The 22,545-nt window shown below is 46.0% G+C and overlaps 1 protein-coding gene across 1 annotated transcript in view; it reads left to right on the top strand.

Annotated features, from left to right (window-relative positions):
* Positions 1–7,491: 7,491 nt before the first annotated feature.
* The window catches only part of TMEM132D (transmembrane protein 132D), an 893,199-nt gene continuing 878,145 nt past the window's right edge, over positions 7,492–22,545 (top strand). The window contains exon 1 of the mRNA XM_002694460.6: positions 7,492–7,960. Within this exon, the coding sequence (XP_002694506.1) occupies positions 7,882–7,960 (79 nt within the window). The 5' untranslated portion in view covers positions 7,492–7,881. The remainder of the gene's footprint in view (positions 7,961–22,545) is intronic.

Below are 22,545 nucleotides of genomic sequence, written 5' to 3' on the forward strand. Positions count from 1 at the left end.
TCCTTCCCTGGTGGCTCAGACAGTAAAGAATCTGCCCACATGTGGGAGACCCAGATTTGATCCCTAGGTCCAGAAGATTCCCTGGAGAAGGCAATGGCACCCCACTCCAGTACTCTTGCCTGGAAAACCCCATGGACGGAGTTGCCTGGTGGGCTGCAGTCCATGGGGTCGCTAAGAGTCAGACATGACTGAGCGACTTCACTTTCACTTTTCACTTTCATGCATTGGAGGAGGAAATGGCAACCCACTCCAGGGTTCTTGCCTGGAGAATCCCCAGGATGGTGGAGCCTGATGGGCTGCCGTCTGTGGGGTCGCAGAGTCGGACACAACTGAAGCGACTTAGTAGTAGTAGTAGTAGTAGTAGTAGAGTGACTAACTCTTTCACTTTTCAAGTGCTCTTGAAGAGTAGGTGGGGACTGGCTCTTTCTCTGGGAAGGATGCTCTCTGCAATAAGACCTTCAGTCTGACACCCTCATTTTCTTTATGATGGTGTGCTCAGCCCCCTCTCAACCGAGAAGCCTCATGGAACCAGGCTAAGAAGTGGCTGCACCTAAGGACCACAGTGGCAGGAGCTCCATATGGTGGTGGCTACCAGCTGCCCAGCAAGATGCGGTCAGATGGATCTCCAGCTCTGGCCTGCACTTTAATGCTAATCAGCTCATCAGCCCGTTTTCTCCACCCTGGAGGATAATACAGCCAGTGCAGGGCTGTATTTGAGCCTCGTGATTGATACTTGATAGCTGAGGAATGAACATAGGTGTTTTCAAGCCAGAACACAGGGACCTGAAATCAGACAGGAAAGCGGGAAAGGTCTCAGCCACCCTGGGCACAGCAAAGCTGATCTGGTTCTGTGTATGTGATTCTTAACTTTCCAGCTTCCCTGGAACCCACATGACCACACAGAGGCCCCATGTTGTGAAGGCAGGAAGGTGTGGGCTCCAGGAGAAGATGAGAGGCCGGAGAGCTCATGCTTGGCCCCTGCCTCTATAGGCGCTATTGGAACATCCAGAGACCTTCTAGAAATGTGAATTGGCTCATATGATTTGACATTTCACACAGGCCTCCCTATTGCCTTACACCAACCCAAATCTAGGCTGTGCCTCTGTCTCCCACCTGTCCCCTGACTTCACCTCCTTCCTTGCTCTCCAAGGCTCACTCAGCCCCAGCCCCACATTCTTCTATCTGATTCTCGCAGGATTTTTTTGCACCTTAGGGCCTTTGCACTTGCTGTGCCCTCCATCAGACATGCTTAGGACTCAGATCTGCACACAGAGGGTCCTTCTCACTAGTGGGGTCCCCTTTCTAAGGTCACCTTCCCAGAGAAGCCTCACCTGACCCCTCTGAGTAGAAGTAAATACTGTCCTGTTTGAGTGTCTTCTTAGGCTATTTTTGAAAGTATCTTGTTCACTATTTGCTTGTCTTCTGTCTGTCCATCCTCAGGAGAACATAAGCTCAGTGGTGGCTTTTACACTTGCTAAGCCTCCAGTGCCTGGCCAATAATAGGCATATAGTAAATACATATTCAATGGAGAATGCTGCTGCTGCTAAGTTGCTTCAGTCGTGTCCGACTCTGTGCAACCCCATAGACGGCAGCTCACCAGGCTCCACCGTCCCTAGGATTCTCCAGGCAAGAACACTGGAGTGGGTTGCCATTTCCTTCTCCAATGCATGAAAGTGAAAAGTCAAAGTGAAGTCCCTCAGTCGTGTTCGACTCTTTGCGACTCCATGAACTGCAGCCCACCAGGCTCCTCCGTCCATGGGACTTCCTAGGCAAGAGTACTGGAGTGGGTTGCCATTGCCTTCTCCCCAGTGGAGAATGGGATCCATATAAATTCCTTTCCTCAGAGTACCCCAGCCATGAGGACCCTCTCTTGGAAGTTCCAGCGCTTCTCTGTGATACACTCTAAAGGTCCCAAGAGGTTAACATAGACTCAAGTATAAGGGCGCATGGTGCCCCACACTGCATCCTGGTGTGGGACCCAGAGCACCCTACATGTTCACTAATTAGTGTGCTTGGTGCAGCCTTCACTTCAGTGCAAAACCATGCCTTCCTCCTTTGAGCTCTCCTGATACGTATCATAAGTGATCCAAAGCTTAAGTATGGTTCCCTCCACTGGACTCTAAGCCATTTCTTGGTGAGTAGAGTTGGAGGGTGTGGGTTTTATTTTATGCTTTGCTTGCACACCACTCCTGCTTCTGTGGAGACAGGCTGAGATCAATGGAGGTGTATTGGTTAGGATTTTTCACATCAGCTGTCGTAACAAACAAGCCCTCAAACTCCAGTGACTTAACATGATACACAATCTTGTTAAATTTTATTTTTATTTAGTTAATTTTTTATTTGGGCTGCATCGGGTCCTCTTTGTGGCATGTGGGCTTTCTCCAGTTTCTGTGTGGGGGGCTTCTCTAGTTGTGGCACTCATGCTTCTTCGGGTTTGGAGCACAGGCTCTAGAGCTCACAGGCTCAGCAGTTGGGCTTAGTTGCCCCACGGCACGTGGGGTCTGAGTTTCCCAACCAGGGATTGAACACGTGTCCCGTCCCCTGCATTGGAAGGTGGATTTCCAACCACTGGACCACCAGGGAAGTCCCAACATGATACAGTCTTATTTCTTGCTGGCCCTAAATTCAGTGTTGGAATGTGCTAAATCCAGGCCTTTCACACTTAGGGGGCCCAGCCTCCTTCCTTCTCATCACTCGGCCTTTGTTCTCACTTCCCTACTGGACTTTCATCTCCACCTGGAAAATAGAGGAAAAGAGTCACGCCGGGTGGAGGTACTGTAGGCTCTTCCTGGAAGAAATGGGCATCACTTCTGCCCACATTCCTTTGGCCACAACTCAAATCTATAGCCACACTTAACACAACCCCACGGGCTGCAGTCCAGGGAATTCTCCAGGTCAGAATACTGGAGTGGGTAGCCTGTCCCTTCTCCAGGGGATCTTCCCAATCCAGGGATCGAATCCAGGTCTCCTGCATTGCAGGTGGATTCTTTACCAGCTAAGCCACAAGGGAAGCCCTTAGGAAGGCCAGGGGACCTGATTTGGCTACAGGTAGATAAAGGGGGTTTTAGTGAACAGGGAGCATCCATCAAGCTCCCGTGAGTGAACAAGTGAGTGAAACATCCAGGAGGTCTTTCAATGGTGTGTTCTTGGGAGAGGCAGCCTTGCAGGCTCTCCTTGCCCTCCGATAGAAGAGGCCTCACCCCTGATGGAAGGGCTCTCAGGGGCTGGTGAGGCTACAGGTAGAAATGCAGGATTTCTTCCAGGCAGCACTGCGTCGTATAACTTCAAAGAAGACTATTTAAGGCACCCCTGAGCTTTCTGTATTGATCCATGAATCAGTAAAATAAGGCAAAAGGAGCACCCTACTATTAGTCTTTGCTAAAGAGTCTACACCTTTAGGTTCACTTTGGGGTTACCTGGCGAGACCAGGAGTCACCTGGTTTTTTAACATCTGCTTGTGGACCCCTGGGAGGACATGAATCAGAAGGAGAAGAGTAGAAGAGTCTGCATTTCACTCTGGTGTCCCAGAAGACCCCAGAACTACAGAATGGCGATTCCTTTCTCCTGCTGGATGTCTCATGTGACCTGGAGGGGGCTTTGCCTCCCTAGGCCTGCTGCTGGGCTGGCTGATGGGGGGTCCCTGTCTTGGAGCAGCTGTACCATCTCAAGCATGTAGTCTATTCATCCCCCTTGGCAGGAATGTGGGGAGGTGCAGAGTGGACAGTCACAGGTGATTTGCCACTGCCTCATCTCAGAAGGGCCCTCATCATTTCCACTAGTGTTTTACTGGTCCCTGAATTGGGGCTGAGAACAGCAGACCCTGCACCATCCTCAAAAGCACTTCATGGGGGCTCTCCAGGATGCTCTTTTTGGAGGGATGACCTTGCCCAGCCTTATCAGGAAGGGTGAGAGGCATAGCTGCTGTGCAGCGTGCCCTCCACATCGGAGTGCTGTCTCTGTTCTCAAAAGAGACAAGTCCTTGGATCTGGCCATTCTATTTCCAGGCCAGCCCACGAATTTTGAGAAACTGAGAAGAAAAGAAGTTTCAGGGGGCTTCCCTGGTGGCTCAGTGGTAAAGAATCTGCCTGCCAATGCTGGAGACACGGGTTCAATCCCTGATCCAGGAAGATTCCACACGCCACGGAGCAACAAAGCCTGCGCGTCACAATTACTGAGCCCTCGTTCTAGAGCCTGGGAGCCACAGTTAATGAAGCCCATGCACCCTAGAGCCCGTGCTTCGCAACGAGAGAAGCCACTGCAGTGAGAAGCCTGCACACTGCAACCCCCGCTTGCCGCAACGAAGGCCAGCACAGCCAAACATAAATAAAGAAAAATAAACATTTTAAAAAAGTTAATAGAAGTTTTGGAAAGGCTCCTCTGCACCCTCAAGAAGGACTGATCTGGTAGCTTGCGTGTCATCCCCATGATTCTCAAACTTCAGGCATTTCTCACCATCCTTATGAGTTTTGTCAAGGGGGGATGATGACAAATGTCCTTGTGTTACTAGTGATTCAATGCTCTCCTTGAAATAAGCCTCATGCTTCAAAAACTTAGGTAACTTAATTGAAAATGCAACTTACATCACTAAAGGGAAACTGAGATATCAAACACATCAATAGCCAAAGTAAAAATAAAACCAGCATTCAAAAATTCTAGCTAGACACCATCACTCTGCACAGAAAAATATGCCTTCTATTTTGAAACCAAGGGCATTTATAATCGTGAAAAGTTGTCCTAAGAGTTGCTTAGGTCTCAGCCTTTCTCCTTGATGTGATTAGAAAGGTTGGAAGAGGAACTGATTCCGTTTTAGAGGAGGCCCCATCTTTGTGGTATCCAGAAGCCTCCTATATCCACCCGTGGGATCCACCCATCCTGGAATTCCACCTTCATCATTTCCTGGTCTTTCAGGAAACTGCTGCAGAAAAATGTTTTGTTTTTATGGAAAGTCGACCCAACGCAAACTGCCTGGTGTCCCAGCTTAATTCACAAAGTGGGAACAGTTAGTACTGTTTAATTACTGACAGAATTAGGCTTACAGATTGATTTATGGCCTTACAGAGGAAACAGATATTCTTGGAGGAAAGCAGATTTCTCACAATTAATTTGAGGCAGGCTCTTCAGATGGGAAGTGCTCCCAGAGGCCTGGGATGCTACTGAAGAGCTGGTAGGCCTCAGCTTACTTCTCTAAAGCCTTCCTAAGGTATTGCCTCTCCAAGGATTAGTTGTGCTAATTACCCAAAGAAGATTAGATATATTAGCTAGAACAGCGTCTTGGAGAGTGAGTAGCCATGCTTACATCGTATTTCAGCCACTGATCCAGTACCTGGAGTTGCAGCTTCCCAAAACTTGAACACCAAAGAGTAGGAAAAATTTTTGTGAGTCAGCTGTGTATAATGGGGAAATGGTTTACCCTGGAATGTTAGCTATTTTTGCCCTGAGGATGCAGATAGAGAAAAATTTTTGCCATGACATACCTCCCATCCTCCCCCCAAAATGTACTTGGTGATTGCAGTTCTGGAAAAAAAATTTTTTTTTGAATTAGAATACATAAAAAGATTGTTTTTAATAAAGCATAGGATCATTAGATCCTAGTCAATACATTTGAAAAATGTTTTAGAAATAGACTCCGTTTCACATTGAAACGGGCTCTGGCAATCTGGACTTGGCGTTTTATGCAATCTACTGGCTCCGCCATTAAGAAGACAGATGGAGATGTGCCAGGGACTAAACCTCAGCTTCCCCATCATTGAGGTGGAGGGGATAGGGGACTCGACCAGTGGTCCTTGGATGGGCAGCATCAGTATCACCTGGCAATTGTTAGAAACACAGATTCTTAAGTGTCACCTGCTGCGGCTGCTGCTGCTAAGTCGTAGACTTGATAAATAAGAGGCTCTAGGGGTGGCGATGGAGGACTCACTATCCCAGGTGATGTTGATACTTACTCAAATTTTGCAAGTCCTGAAACACATAATCTTTTAGGTTTTTTGCTGTATTAACTCTAGAGTTTTATAGGAGAGAGATGCAAAGTGAAAATGCAGAAAGTTTAAAAAGTAAATGAAAAAAAAAAAAAAAAAAAACCCAAACAACAAAACCATCCAGAAAGACAGACATTCAAAAAAGTAAATATAGAATAAAATAGAAGCCACATCTCATAGAGAATGAAACCCAGACAGACACTCTTGAAAATTTGCAAGCTAAGCACCCAAAGTGTTGATATATTTTTGCAATGACGGGCATATATAATAAAACTTCTGTGGCTCCCTTGGCTGAATGATAATGACCCATTTTTACCTACTGAGGTAAAGTTACCTCATTTGATTTGGTTGTTGTCGGCTTACAATATTCTTTAAATATTCAGACCGCTTTCTCTCGCTCTCATTTCTGATTCGGGTAATTCAAAGGCTCCCATGGAGAAGTCCTTGGGCTAAAATCAGAGGCTGATGCTCTGTAGCCTTGGTTTCCAGTGTGTCTTAATTAGGCATTCAGGAAGGATAAATGAAGAACTCGTCTTTTATCTTCTCAAGGCCAAGTTGGCCCCTAACGGATCCATTCCTAGTTCCAAATGGGCCAGAGGGGAGTCAGGACGGAATTCTTTTAGGATCAGTGACTTGGTGGTCATTCCAGGGTAGAGGCGGGGTGAGGCCAGCATGACCCTCAGGACGGCTGGCAAGTCAAAGTCTTCCTCCCTACATATTGTGGGGAAGATCCAGCGCGGGGGTGATGGGCCCTTTACAGCCATCTTCTCGTTTACTGGCAGGCGGAGAGCATTAGAAACCCCCAAGACAGAGGACCTGCTCTTAGCGTGAGATCTGACTAGCAGGAGAAGGTAAACGGCCTTCTTGACACCTGTTGGGAGAGTGGGCAGCTCCCTGCCGCCTCCTCCGCGCTGGCCGAGCGGGCCGGGTACTAGCCCGCCTCCCAGCCCCTCCACTGCCGCTCCGGCGCGCAGGGAGGGGGTGGCCGGGAGGGTGGGTGAGGGGCAGACCCGGAGAGGTGGGATTGACTGTGCGGATTGGGGCTTGCGGCTGTCACTCCGAAAGGGTGGGGCTTTTTAAAAAAAGACAAATTTTTAAGGCAGACCCCGAGTCCGCACCCGGCACCGTGGCGCTCGCGTCCGTGCCGGATGCAGTCTCGGCGGAGCGCGGCCGATGCGCGGGCGGCGAGGTCCCAGGGCCCGCGGGTCCTCCTCCGCGCGCGGCTAGCGCGCCTCCCCCAGGCGGCGGGGGCAGCCCTGCGTCCTCGGAGTCGGCGGTGCGCGCCGCGCGCTTAGGTCCCCGCGAGCTTGATCCTGGGCGGGAGCCGGGCCGGGGCGGGCGGCACGGGGAGTGACTGCTCCCAGCCAAACTTTGGCGCCGGTGCGCGCCCCGGGGCGCGGCCGGGCGGGATGGGGACCAAGCGCCCGGGCGCCCCGCGCCGTTCCGGGCGCCGGGCCACCCGGCCGGGGGTCCTCGCGCCGCCTCCGCCCGCGCCCCGGGCGCCGCATCCCGGCCGCCCCGCCGCCCGTTAGCCTACCCGCGTCCCTGCGCTCCCGGAGGCGCCCTTTGGGGGCCACCTGGGAGCCAGTTCTCGCTGGGTAAACGGAAAGGAACAAATTCGTGTGGATGAAAATAAAAATATCCTGGTGGGGGTGAAAGGGAGGTGGGGTTTGTCTGCGCGCGCGTTGGACTCGGGAGAGCAACTCCGGAGCGGCGTGCGGTGTCGCCTCCCGGCCGGCCATGGACTGGCGGGAGGAAGGCGCAGGGCGCCGCGGCCGCTCGCGCCCCTAGCCCGGCGCTCCCTCGCCTTCCCGCCCCGCTCCGACCCTCGGGGAGCTTGGCGACCGTGTCTTCATCGCCCAGACGGCACCGTGGAGCCGAGGATCTGCACTCCGGGTCTCCGGGATGTGCGCGTCTGCGATGGGGACGCTGTGGCACCTCTGGTCCCCCGTGCTCATCAGCCTGGCCGCCCTCTTCTCCAAAGGTGAGGAGACGCCGCCGCCGCCACCTGGGGCCCCGGGACGAACTTTGCTGGGAGTGAGTGTGTGGGAGGGTGTGCGTGGATGGGGGTGGCCGGGAGAGTGGGTGTGGGTGTGCGTTGATGCGTGTGCACGCGCGCGCGTGCGGCAGCCAAGGTCCTCAGCGGCCCCTTTGCAGCAGATGCCTCCCGGGAAGACTTGGGCGGGAGGCCCTGAGTGAGAATGCCAAGGGCGGCAAAATAGCCCGGTCCACCTGGCAGCCTCGGGGAGGGGGTCGCGTGGAGAACCTTGAAAGGAGACGTGGGCCCTGGGAAGGCTGAGGAGGATGTCCGAGGAAGGGATTGAAATGACCTCCTGAAAAGGTTCTGGAATTTGGACTTGACTTTTTCTGCTGGCAGGCACCCGTGAGGATATAATTCCAGAGCGCGCCTCTGTATGGGAATGCAGTTGAGTACATTCGTCGGCTGCGACGCCTATGAGATGGGTCCAGCTCTGGAGAGGTGGCCCTGAGTTTCTCTAAGAGAGGTTTTGGGGGCAGACTTCTCTTCCTTTGCCTTCTGTGGCTGTTTGTCCGAGGGCAGCATCCGTGAGGGTTGGGCGCAGAGTTTAAACCGTGCTTATCACCTGCGTTCCCCCAGCAGAGCCCCTAATTTGCAGCTGCCAGAAAAGCCGGGATTCCCCATCTGCTTCCCTTCTGTCAGCATCCCTCTCTGTCATTGGTACAGCAAGTTGGAATGCTCAGGACACGAATTCCTTGAAGGGAAATTATTTGATTCACACGTGAGGTTGTAGAAAGGATCAGCAGTTCTTCCTGCTTACTGATCAGGACTCTATCTGTGTGTGGTTCCTTCTCCCAAGAGCCTCTTTCCTACAGAGAGAGAGAGAGAGAGAGAGATTAGAAGAAACGTGGAGCTTTTTAGCAGTCTCCCATGTGTGTCCCTAAAACCCTGTAAACAGATTTTTGTTCTCCGGAGAAGATTTCTGAGATGAGATCGCTCTTAGAAACTTCAAAGCCAATTATCATGCACAGAGCCTTTTAATTACAGGAATTTTCTGTTCTCAGAGCCTTTCCGGCATCACTGAGGTTACATTGCTTTAGATCTGACAATAGCCGGCTTTTGTGCTGGTGTGATTTAGGACAGGGTGACCCGTGCCCACTCTGCTTGGCTGTCTTTTCAAGTGTGGTCTAAAGGGCTCATGTCTCCTAATTATGAGTTAGAGCAATTCTGAGGGCCAGAGCCTCGGGGGTTTTTGATGTGCACAAGAAGCAAGAAAAGGTTGATGAATTTGGTGAAGCCAACCCAGGCAAACGTGAGGTTAAAAAAACCTGAATCCACAGCAACAACAGCCCAGCAGACTTGCCTTTTGCTACAAGGCATGTTTTCTAGTGGTTGTCGCTTGATTTGATAGTAGGAATGGACTCCTGTGTTTTATGCTGCAGTAACAAGGTTTTACTAAGAAAGGTACAGAATTGCTTTGTAAATATGACCTAACTATTGTGTTTCCTTGGTTAGGTACATAGTTCTCTTACTGATCTCCTTATTAGACTGAGTAGGGTTGAAAAGAAATGTATTTCCCCTGATAGTCTCTTGAACTTTTTCAAGTGGAAACTCTGAAAATGTCCTTAAAATGAGAAACTCTGATGTGAAGGTCTTGGCTTGTGGAAAGATGCTATAAGCCCAGCCTATGGCATATTTTGAGTTGAACACCCCTAAAACCATTCTGTCCTATAAAATTTCCTGGTGCAGATAATAATGGTGTTTTAAATGCAGGGACAGTGCAGTTCTTTTTCCATTATGTTCAAGTCACTTTGCGCTCTCAGATCCTCTGACTCCCTGAAAGTTCTGAACCAGTTTGAAATCCAAGATGGACTATATTTCAGAGGATTTTGATTGGAAGAAAACATATGCATAGACACACACCCATCCAAAGTGCCCAGTTTATCTGGGTCCAATGGAAAGATGGAGATTGTTACCAAATACTAAATATTGCTTCAGTGTATTATTGTTTTTACTGCATTGCTCTAGTTCTTTCTAAAGATGAAGCTTTAAAGGAACAGATGTGCACATTTTAACAACAGGCTAAGGTCTTTGAAATTCACATTTGTTTAAATTTTATGCACAGGAAGTGATTGGACATAGAGCAACCTCATAGATCTTTTGAAAATCAAATAAAAATAAAATTTCATTGCTTGCACTTCTATCCCTTGGGAACTGGGAACTCTACTATGACACAAAAAGTTTGATCAGCACTGTCGTCAGGCGGTCCCAGCCTTCACTGGAGAATGATCTTTATGTCAAGTCATCAGAGGGCTTGTGTCTTAAGTTTAGGATATTAACTTACTTAAAAGCTTCATGCAGATTACAGCTATGCCAGCTTGCAAATGTGGTTTACTATGCTGCTATTGGCTTCGTGGAAGGGGGCAGGGCATGGAAAGGAAAGGGGCCCAAAGACAAATTAATGAGACTGTTAAGGCAAGTTCACCTGTCGGCCACATAGGCCAGACAAACTGAAACGTCAGAATTTGGAACAGAGAAAGGTTTATTGCAGGACCATGCAAGGAGACAGGTGGCTTATGCCCTAAAAAGCCTCGAGCTTCCTGAAGAGTTTTGGCAAAGCGTTTTTAAAAGCCAAGTAAGGGAGGTGGTGGGGGGTGGGTCACAGGGTACCTGATCAGATGGTGCACAATTCTCTGGCTGATGATGAGGGAACAGGGCAGGGTTACAGGGGTTAACTTTATCTATCCTTAGGCTCCAAGGGTTGTGGGGCTATGTGCTCTCAGTCCTTAAGTAGTTAACATCTTCCATTTGGTGGTGGGGTTTCTTGTCTGCAAAACAACTCCGGAAATGTGCATCAAATACTATTATTTAGGTACTTAAGAGAGGAGCTAAAGCAAAGGATATGGGGAAAGGCCTGTCCCAGGAAGGTCCCAGGGGTTCCTTCTCTTACAAAACTGTGCATGTGTTAGTCTCTCAGTCATGTCTGACTCTTGGTGACCCCATAGACTGTAGCCCGCCGGGCTCCTCTGTCTATGGAATTCTCCAGGCAAGAATACTGGAGTGGGTTACCATTTCCTTCTGTAAAGGATCTTCCCGACCCAAGGATCGAACCCTGGTCCCCTGCATTACAGGCAGATTCTTTACCATCTGAGCTACCAGACTTACAAGACTAGTGACCGTCAAAGAACTGGGAAGGCTTTCAATACAAAATCAGGAAGGTTGCAACATGTAGACTGCTTGTCATGACCCTGACCTGCATCCCCCAGAGTTGTGTTTTCTTGCAAATGCCAATAAGGAGCAGACACTCAGAGGCCTGGAATCCTGGGAGAGGAACTGCTGGGGTGATGGGGCACCATCTTCAGGCTGTGCCAGTCATGTGCTCCACCTGCATCCGGAGCAGTACAGCCAGCCTGCTGGGCAGTGGCATTGTGAGGTCACCTTCTGCAGAATGTTTCCACCTTGATCAGTTCAGTTCAGTTTAGTCGCTCAGTCATGTCCTACTCTTTGCGACCCCATGAACCACAGCACGCCAGGCCTCCATCCATCACCAACTGCCAGTTTACCCAAACTCCTGTCCATTGAGTCAGTGATGCCATCCAGCCATCTCATCCTCTATTGTCCCCTTCTCCTCCTGCCCTCAATCTTTCCCAGCATCAGGGTCTTTTCAAATGTGTAAGCTCTTCGCATCAGGTGGGCAAAGTATTGGAGTTTCAGTTTCAGCATCAGTCCTTCCAGTGAACATCCAGGACTGAGCTTTCTTCTTAGGTCAGAACTGAAGTGTCTGGGTGGCCAAGCATCACCTCTTATTTAAGAATGTCCTCCCACATCCCATCCTTCTGGACTGGAAGGAGCTTCGGTTTCCAGTGACACTTTGGGCTATTGGGGAGGAAGGCATATTCCAGGAGGGAGCATTCTGGGGTGTGTGTGTATGTTTGAGAGAGAGACAGAGACAGAATAGACTTCACTGCTTACATTTAAACAGTGACAAAATTAAAAGGCTAAGAAATGGGGAGACCATGAAATTTCATTTTTCCTGAATTAAAAAGTTAAATGCTAAATATGATTTTATAAAAAATACTTAAATACATAGAAAGTTAGAATTCTAACTATTCAGATCTGCTTAATTTAGTTCAATTCTGAAAGCCAAGGGAAAATGAAAAACAAAAACTCCAAAAATACCCTATTGTAGAAGCTTACTTGTTGTTCGGTCGCTAAGTCCTGTCTGACTCTTTGAGACCCCATGGACTGTGGCATGCCTAGGCTTCCCAGCCCTTCAGTATCTCCCAGAGTTTGCTCAAACTCATGTCCATCGAGTCAGCGATGCCATCCAATCATCTCATCCTCTGTCGCCCCCTTCTCATCCTGCCTTCAGTCTTTCCCAGCATCAAGATCTTTTCCAATGAGTTGGCTGTTTGCATCAGGTGGCCAAAGTATTGGAGCTTCAGCTTCAACATCAGTCCTTCCAATGAATATTCAGGGTTGATTTCCTTTAGGATTCACTGGTTTGATATCCTTGCTGTCCAAGGGACCCTCAAGAACCTTCTCCAACACCACTGTTCAAAAGCATCAATTCTTTGGCGCTCAACCTTCTTTATGGTCCAACTCTTATACCCGTACATGATTACTAGAAAAACTATACCTTTGACGATATGGACTTTTGACTTTTACATTTTTACACTTCTGCACTTTACCCTTGACTTTTACATTTTTAAAATTCATCTAGCCATTTATCCATTGACCAATTTATTCAACCAGTCATCATCCATTATGTATTCATCCATATATCCCTCCATTTATCCATCCTTTCATCCATGTGCCCATCCATCCTTCTGTTCTTTCATCTATGTAGCCACCTATCCATCCTTAAGTCTAAAAAATTTGATAATTCAAAAAGTTTCAAAGAGCACAGAACCCTGCAGGAACTATTTGCCAGTGTTCTGAGGACACAGGATTAGGAAGGTGTAAAGTCATTGCTGGCCATTTCTCTAGCTTGTAAAGCGCACAAATCATCCACGATTTTAAGTTGTGAGCTCAAACCCCTCCTGTTCTGTGTTCAGGTCCCTCTTCCTTTCCTCTTCTGCTTTTCTTGGTTCCCTCTGCTTCCTTATTTTATCACAGTAGCTGCTTTTGGAGCACCAGTTGTATTATTACACACTTTATGCTGGCCGTAGGATTACAGCAGTGAGAAGAACCCACCCAGATAAGGTTACTATCCTTCCAGAACTGGCAGTTCATAGAGGAGACAGAGAAAAGTGCTTAACTGTATAAAATTGTAAGGCTTCTCTGGTGTTCTAGTGGTTAATACTCTGCACTCCCAATCCTGGGGGCATGCGTTTGATCCCTGGTCTGGGACCTAAGATCTCCCATGCCACCTGGCACAGTCAAAAAAAAAGTAATTATACATTACATAAAAATGTTATATAAAGGAATGCCAGCTTTCAACTGTGATGTGCTAGAGGCACAGAGCAATCATCTCTGAGTACAGGTACGTTGGCCTTGAACTTAGCGCATCTGGGGAGTGGCTGTGTTAACAGAGCTGGTATATGAGAGGGAGGGTGCAGACACGTACGTGGACTCCAGAGGGCAGTGTGGCTGGGCAGAGCGAGCAGTGGGGCTTGTGGTACTGCATGAAGGGACAGGATCCTGTCACCCTGACCTGGAGACAGGCAGCAGTCAGATGGGGTGTGGACGTATCCGTGGCATCCAACCCTAGTCTTCTGCGTTGGCAAGTGAATTCTTGACTTCTGAACCACCCAGGTGATGCTAGTGGTAAAGAATCCACCCGCCAATGTAGGAGACATAAGAGGCGCGGGTTCTATCCCTTGGTTGGGAAGATCCCCTGGAGGAAGGCATGGCAGCACTCTCCAGTATTCTTGCCTGAAGAATCCCATGGACAGAGGAGCCTAGCGGGCTATAGTCCATGGGATGTGGAAGAGTCAGATATGACTGAAGTGACTTAGCATGCACTCATGAGTCACCAGGGAAAGCCCAGATGTCAGGTACAGACGGATTTTTCAAGGGTCTGTAAATTTCTTGTAGCTTCCTTAACATCTTACCACGAACAAGGTGACTTAAAACAATAGAACTTCATCCTAGCGTAGTTCTAGAGCCAGTAGTCCAAAATCAATGTCCCTGGGCCAAAATCAAGGTGTCGGCTAGAGGCTTTAGGGGAAAATCTTTTGGGTCCCGGTGACTGCCTGTAGTCCTTACTTTATGGCAGAATCACTGCAATTTTCAAGGTTGCTGTCTTCCCATCTCTGTCTGTTCCATTCTCAAACCTTCTCTTCTGTGTCAAACCTCCCATGCTTCCCCCTTACATAAAAATACAAGTGATTGGATTTAGGGACCACTGGGAATAATCCGGACTGTCTCCCATTCTACTGTAATCACATCTGCGAAGACCCCCTCCCTTCCCCCTTCCCCCTAAAAATAAGGGAACACTCACAGGTTCAAGGCATATAGATACCTTTTGGAGGGCACTTTTTACAGGGGTAACATTTTAAAACTATTTTCTGTCTCCTCTAAAGCTTTCATTACCTCTAGAAGCAACATCTATGTATTTTTCTATCTGCTTTCTCTCCAGTACTTAGTATAGTACTTTGGACCCTGCAGGGGCACAATAAGTTTTTAAGTATCCTTAGGACTGTAAATTATTGTTAAAAGAAACTTTTTGCCACAGTAAAATTGTTTGATGCTGGTTTTGTTTTTTTCTCCAGTAATTCAAAGAGCCCCAGGACATACTTTGGTCGATAATAATAACAGCGAATTTTAAAGTAATTATTGCATGCCAGACACTGAGCTGAGTGATTGATGAAAATGGTTTTTGTGAATTCGCAGATAAACCCAGTAGGGTGGATTTTATTCGCCCCATTTTGTAGATGCAGAAATGGAGGCTCGGAGACGTAGCGTCCAAGATCTTAGAACTAAAGTAGCACAGTCTGAATTCTGATGCCCAAGCACCTCGCTGTTAGCTCTTTTACATCCTGCTCATGTTTGTGTATTACTTACAGTGAATCCCTTTGTCAGGCAAAAATTACGTCTGGTGCTGGACTTGATAAACTTTGTGTACAGAATGGTTTCCCTGGAATTTCAGCTCCAAGCCTTGGATGTGGTTGGCGCTCATTATTTGTTGCTGGAAATGAATAAATGAATATCCTGATTTTTTTTTTTTTTTAATTTTCTCAGTCTTCATTTTTCCAACAGCAATCGGGAAAGATAGCAAAAAAGGATTAAAACATAGATTTTTAAATATAATTGTATTTATTTACTTGGCTGTGCTAGGTCTCTGTTGCTGCTTCGGGCTACTCTCTGGTTGCAGTGCGTGGGCCTCTCACTGTGGTGGCTTCTATCGTAGTGGAGCGCGGGCTCTGGGCACAAGGGCTTCAGTGGTTGTGGCATGTGGCCGATAGAGCACGGGCTCAATAATTGCAGCTCATGGGCTTAGTTGCTCCGTGGCTTGTGGGATCTTCCCAGATCAGTGGTTGAACCCGTGTCTCCTGCACTGGCAAACTCGGATTCCTCTCTGCTGAGCTACCAGGAAGCCCCTAAAACATAGATTTTAATCCCAAGGCTGTCACAGGGGTGGAGGAGGTGATCTGATGATGAGTCATGGTGTGGTTGTCTCCGAGGCCAGGATGCTGATGCATCTTTGGTTGTGCTCCCTGAATCCCAGGATCCCATCATTCATTCATCACCTCAGCTAACATGCATGGGTCCTGGTGGAGGGGAGACTGACGTGACCTCTGTTCTAATAAGACTAAACCTCTGGGTAACTTAGGTGACTCTTTAATACCATTGTAAAAAAAGAGAAAGAAGCGTGTAGCATGAAGGCAGACAAATATTTTTCCTGTTTCCAAAAGGAGAATGTTAGGTTCTGTGAACATATGGATCGGCGAGTTTAACTTATGATGCCAGACCACAAGCTTGAATGAGTTATGGGGAGAATATTGTGTGGGTTCTGGCAGATGTGAGTGGTGATCACGGGAAACCAGCATGGATTTGTCATGACATGAAACCAGAGACTCCAGATATTTTGATATCACTTTTACCATTCATTTAAAAATCTGCTTTAAAAAAATCTATAGGAAGGATTAAGAGGAGCACCCAACAGCTTGAAACCAGGGTTGTATTCATTTCAGTGTCAGTTTTAAGGGTCCCTTTATTTATTAAAAAAAATTTTTTTTGGTCTTTTTAATTTTACTGTTTTTCAAGATTTGGCAACTTTGAAAATCTTATTTATTTAAAAAATTTAAATGTCAGGGTACTGATACGTTCTTAAAATCTTTATTATTTTTTATTGAAGTATAGTCGATTTACAGTGTAGTGCCAATCTCTGCTGTACAGCAAAGTGATTCAGTTATATCCGTATAGACACCCTTTTTTATATTCTTTTCCATTATGGTTTATCACAGGATATTGAATATAGTTCACTGGGCTATACAATAGAACCTTATTGTTTATCCACCCCACATATAATATCTTGCATTTGCTATTCTCAAACTCCCAGTCTTTAACTCCCCCTCCTCCCCTTGGCAACCACAAGTCTCTTCTCTATGTCAATACGTCTGTTTCTGTTTCATAGATAGGATCATTTGTGTCATATCTTAGATTCCGCATATAAGTAATATCATGTGATATTTGTCTCTCTCTTTCTGACTTACTTCATTTGTCTCTAGGTGCATCCATGTTGCTGCCAATGGCATTATCTCATTCTTTTTTGTGGCTGAGAAGGCGATGGCACCCCACTCCAGTACTCTTGCCTGGAGAATCCGGGGGTTGGGGGAGCCTGGTGGGCTGCCGTCTATGGGGTCGCACAGAGTCGGACACGACTGAAGTGACTTAGCAGCAGCAGCAGCAGCATTCCACTTGGAAAAGGCAATGGCACCCCACTCCAGTACTCTTGCCTGGAAAATCCCATGGACGGAGAAGCCTGGTAGGCTACAGTCTGTGGGGTCACAAAGAGTCGGACACGACTGAGCGACTTCCCTTACGCACCACGTCTTTCTCCATTCATCTGCTGATGGACATTTATGTTGTTTCCATGTCTTGGCTTTTATGAATAGTGCTGTTATGAACACAGGGTGCATGTATCTATTTGAATTATAATTTATCTGGATATATGCCCAGGAGTGGGACTGCTGGATCATATGGGAATTCTATTTTTAGTTTTCTGAGGAGCCTGCACACTTTTTTCCATAGTGGCTGCACCAACTTTCATTCATACCAACAGTGTAGGAGGGTTTCAAGGGTCCCTTTTATACAAATGTATCATCCAATATGTCTGTCCTGTTAACTCTCAGAAATTAAGAATCTACAGGAAAGGAAGGCCCTTGAACTCAAACAAATTTGTGAAATACATTCAAAAAGAGATTAAGCACATATTGTCATGACAGGACAGCAGTAACCAAGGTGAAAAATACATTTGAAAGAGTTGAAAGGGAATAAAACTTTTCTCCCTCTTTTTCTTAACCAAAGCCTAGAAATGAGACTGAGATATACATTTGAAAAGACAGGAATTCGCAAAGAATTTTTAGCCATTAGCGACATTAGTTATTTTCCTTGTGAGAAACATAAATTCTTATGTTTCAGGGAGAGATGCTGAGCAGACTCACTAAGTAAAGAAGGTGGCAATTAGATTTCATTTTTGTTGTTTTTGCTTCTGTGTTTGGTCAGGAAAACAATGTTGGTAGGTTGTGGGGGATGCTTAAATTTTGATACAACTTGCTGAGGTTCTCAGATTCTGGACACAGAGACTTCCCTGGTGGTCCAGTGGCTAAGACGCCATGCTCCTAATGCAGGGGGCCTGGGTTCGATCCCTGGTTGGGGACCTAAGGTCCCACATGCCGTGGAGTGACTAAGGCCGAGTCCTTGCGCTGCAACAGTCCCAGGTGCTACAATTAAGACCTGATTCAGTCAAATAAATAAAATATATTTAAAAAAAATCTGTCTCCTTTTCAAGTTGCTTTTCTAAGAAATCCTTCTTAGGCCTTAGTACCAGGAAAAAAAGGGAAAAAAAGCTATGTTTATCCTGAGAGATAGTTTACACCTCATCCTAAGAACACCATGAATTTTCTAAGTGAATTTCCAATTGTCTGTCTTTGCTTGAACTCCTATGAGTCTCGGAGCCAACTTCGCTATTTATAAGTCTAGGAACTTAAGAGACACATCTTGTGACTCAGCTCCAGCCTTGGCTTTATTTTATTTTCCTTATTCTGTCTCTCTTGTCTGCCTCCTTGCCTACTTTTTCTATCCCAGTGCATTTATTTTTTGTAAGCTACTTCAAAGTAATCCTGACACAAGGGAGAGGTAAAAATAAATAATCTCACTCCCTGAAGATGACTGCTGCAGCAGTTTGATGTCTTTCGTTTTGGTTGTTTCTCTATGAATTTTTGAAACAGTTGTGTTCACACGGTCTCTGGGACACATAATTGGTTTTTTACTTTCCTGAGTTCATATGTTTATGTAAGCATATTTCTCATGTTTTAAAGATGTATCACAAATATATTTTTAATGTCTTTGCTATAGCTTAAAATTTTCAACTCTTGCTACACAATTATATAATTTATGGGTTTTTTTTTTTTGCTATTGTGAGGAAATCATTATCTTTGTGCATAATTTTTCCTTTGAGTTACTTTCTTAGAATCACAGTTAGTTAATGATGGAGCCAAAGAATATAGATAGAGATTTGCTGCCAAATTCTTTTCCAAAAGGGCTCACCTTTTTGTACAGGTGTTAATGATACCTGAAAGTGACCATCATGTTGAACCTTGTTGCCCTTAGTGATGGCACTATGGGTGTCTGCTGTACTCCCACAATCTTTGTAGACTGCCTTGGTGGCCCTGAAAAGTATTCAAAACATAGACAGAACTTATGGATGCCAGGGGGAAAGATGAGAGAAGGCATAGTTAGGGAGTTTGGGATGGACACGTACACACTGCTCTATTTAAAATGGATAGCCAATAGGGGCCTACTGTATAGCAGAGGGAACTCTGCCCAATGCTGTGTGGCAGCCTGGATGGGAGGGGAGTTTGGGGGAGAATGGATACATGGTTATGTATGGCTGAGTCCTTTTGATGTCCACCTGAAATTATCACAACATTACGAATCAGCTATACCCCAATGTAACATAAAAAGATTTTTGTTGTTGTTTTAAAAAAGAGACGACATGGAGGGAGTCACATCAAGAACGTGGCTTCTATGGGTCTGAAGATGTTTTCCTTGAAGTGTGGTCGAGCCCCCTGAGATGCTTTGTGTCTAAGGGCTGCGGGGTTGCAGTGGATGAAGTCGCAGTCTGTGGCCAATGGGGAAGACGCAGAGTTGCGTACAGAGGGTTCTTCCTGGGATGCTTTGCTCAGAGGACCTCAGTCAACAGGTATCATGGAGGCAGACTGTGGCTTCAAGGTGACGAGGGAAAATGAAAATGCATTTAGAAATGGAGTAAGAAGGATTTGATTTAGTTACCTGGGAAGATGAAGCCCCTCTAGGACGAGCTGTTTGTGAATCACCATTATAGAACAGAAGCGAAACAGCAGGTGGACATTTAAACCCAGAATTCCTTGATTCTGTGATGTTGATAGAATTTGAAAGGTCCCCTGCTGCCTAAATACAGCAAAAAATATTCAAGTTCAGCCCCGAGATTGACCTAGTTCTCATATTTTGTCTCCAACTGGGACTGTCACTCGTATTGAGCACCAAGGGCTTTGAGTTATTTATCCAACAATTATTTTTTGAAGCCAAATTATAAACACAGCGAGACAGGCTCCAAATATATAGCAATGAATATGAAATCAACTCTGCCCTTAAAGTGGGGGAGACTGAGATGTGAACCCCTACCTGTCTGTAGTAAGCAGCTGAATGCAGATAAGGAAAAGTCATTGATAAGGTGAAGAAAAGAAGGAAAGCAGCCTTGGTTTCCCCTTAAAGACCTTTAGAGGTTTTTTTTTATTTGGCTGTGACATATGGCATGTGGGATCTTAGTTCCCTCACCAGGGATTAAACCCAGGCCTCCTGTAGGGGCAACGCAGAGTCTTAACCACTGGACCACAGGGGAAGTTCCTAGAGATCTTTTCTATGGGCTTTTCTGGTTCTCAGGAACCCAGAGATTCCTGCCAGCCTTGCTATCAGGACTCCAGTCTCTTCAGTTCAGAAAGGCACAGCAGAAGGGATCTGCAATGAGTGTGAAATGTGCCAGTCTTCAGTATCTGCAGAAATTCTCATCTTGTTCAAATTGATTTTCATGACATTGGAAAAAGTCATGTTAAAGTATCTCAATTGTGTGCCTTTTCTCTTCCCAAGAGGACTATGGGAAGGAAACACAGACCTTAATGTGTGTTTCTCATGTTCATGGTCATGATGTTGGTGAACAGGTGCTCAGTGAATGGGCTGATTCAATTTTGATTTTTCTAAACAGGCTTCTAGGATTTGAAAGTATTCCTTGGGTTTCTTTGAACTGGAGGCTCTCAAGAGGAGATACTGTTTTATCCTCCCAAAGGCCTCTAGATTACTGTCTTCAGTCAGCCTTTAACAGATACTGTGAAGGGAGAAATCAAAGTGGGTCTTCAGCTGTGAGGATCCTTTTTTTGAAATAGGAAGCAAAGTGTAAGAGAATCCCCAAGAAGCCATGGGTTGGATGGGAGAATTCTGCTTGAGTGTGATTTATTTAAGGAAATACTGTGATGAATGAACTAGACATATTTTGGTTCCAGGTACAAAACAAAAATCTAAAATTGCCTGAGGAATACGTTAGTGAGGATGGGCTAGAATGATGGGTAGGCTATAATGAAATATATATATTGCGTATATGTCAATATATTAGATACATACATTATACATACACACATCTATTACACATACTTATATTGATATATGAATAAATGTCCATGTCTCTGTGGCATAATTTGACAAAAATTTATTTCTTATTTGCTTAGAGTCCAGTCAGTCCTCTTTGACTTTGTGGTTATGCCATTTTAGACACACGGCAGCAGGGGATGAGAGAGCTAGGGGATTTTGTAGGATGCATTTAAGGTCCAGATTTGGAAATGGCTTCATTGCACTCACATCCCATTGATCAGCATTAGAAACAGAGCCTCCATCTAACCGCAGGGAGGACTGGGACTTGTCGAGAAGAATGTATATAGTTGTTCAACAGTAACAGTCTCTGCCTAAGGAAAAGAGAAATGAACTGATTCGCACAGCTGAAATCCCGGGCATCAGGCAAGGCTTGATCCAGGTGCTCACATGATGCCTGAAATCTCTTTGCTCTTCTTTAACTATATTCATTCTAGTCTAAGACACACTGCCCTTCATTTAAGCAAGATGCTCCACCAGCTCAGAATTACACCTTTTTTAACCCTAAATTTAGTAATTAGAGTGTTCTCTTAACACTTCCATCAAAGTTCTGGTCCTGACTGTTAAAGGCCCACATCACTCCATGAGCCTTCCTACATCAGTCACTGAGCACAGAAGGATGGGATAGAGCAGCCTGATTGGCTTACATTTAGCCAATAAGCTCCCCCTTTAGAGCCTGGAGGAGGAACCCACTGAGACCACCTGCTATGAAAATGAGGGGCAGGTTATGCAAAATGATTATTTTGCCAAATTGGGGAGATGGATGCTGGCTGGTTGATAGATAGCAGCATTCCACTGTTAGGATCATTTTCATTTTCCAACCTAATATGAAAATATTCACATGTTCTCTCCTTTGTTGTTGTTCAGTCATTAAGTCATGTTTGAGTCTTTGTACCTCCATGGACTGCAGCCTGCCAGTCTTCCTTGTCCTTCCCCATCTCCCTGGAGTTTGCTCAAACTCATGTACATTGAGTCGGTGATGCTATCCAACCATCTCATCCTCTGCCACCCCCTTCTCCTGCCTTCAATCTTTCCCAGCTAATCTTTCCCAATCTAACGAGTTGGCTCTTTGCATCAGGTGGCCAAAGTATTAGAGCTTCAGCATTAATCCTTCCAGTGAACATTCATGGTTGAGTTCCTTTAGGATTGACTGGTTTGATCTCCTTAGAGTTCAAGGGACTCTTAAGAGTCTTCTCCAGCACCACAGTTCGAAGGCATCCATTCTCACACAGATGACAACTCCCAGTACAGAACTGTCCCCTCTCTGATAAGTTACTTTGTCCTTTGAATATTTGTTTAAATGTAATGTACGCTTTCGTTTCCAATGATTGCAATTTTTCAGAGTCCTTAATGAGATGTAAAAACTATGCACAGTGGAAATTACCATTGTGAATAAATATTTGCATTATGGGCTGTTAAAAGCAAGCATCAAAACACACAATTGCTTGTTTTACAAGCATTCAATATTTTGAAATGTGAGATCAGTGAAATGACTGAGAATTCTATTGAAAGGGAGAGAGAGCAGCTTAAATCATATTATTTACATTTTCAAGGGAGCGGCGCCAACAAAAGGAGGGAAAACAGTGATTTTGATGTACAGAAATGTAAAAGCAGCTCACCACTGAGTTCTGCCTTAGCCCTTTAAGTTCTGCGTATCTGGTTCCCATAAAGCTAGTGTTCTGCTTGATTTCCTTAATTAGGTAATACACATTAGGGCGTTGGGTTTTTGCCTGTACTTCAGATAA

This window comes from Bos taurus, chromosome 17 (genome assembly GCF_002263795.3).
Source record: "Bos taurus isolate L1 Dominette 01449 registration number 42190680 breed Hereford chromosome 17, ARS-UCD2.0, whole genome shotgun sequence".
Lineage (NCBI taxonomy): Eukaryota > Metazoa > Chordata > Mammalia > Artiodactyla > Bovidae > Bos > Bos taurus.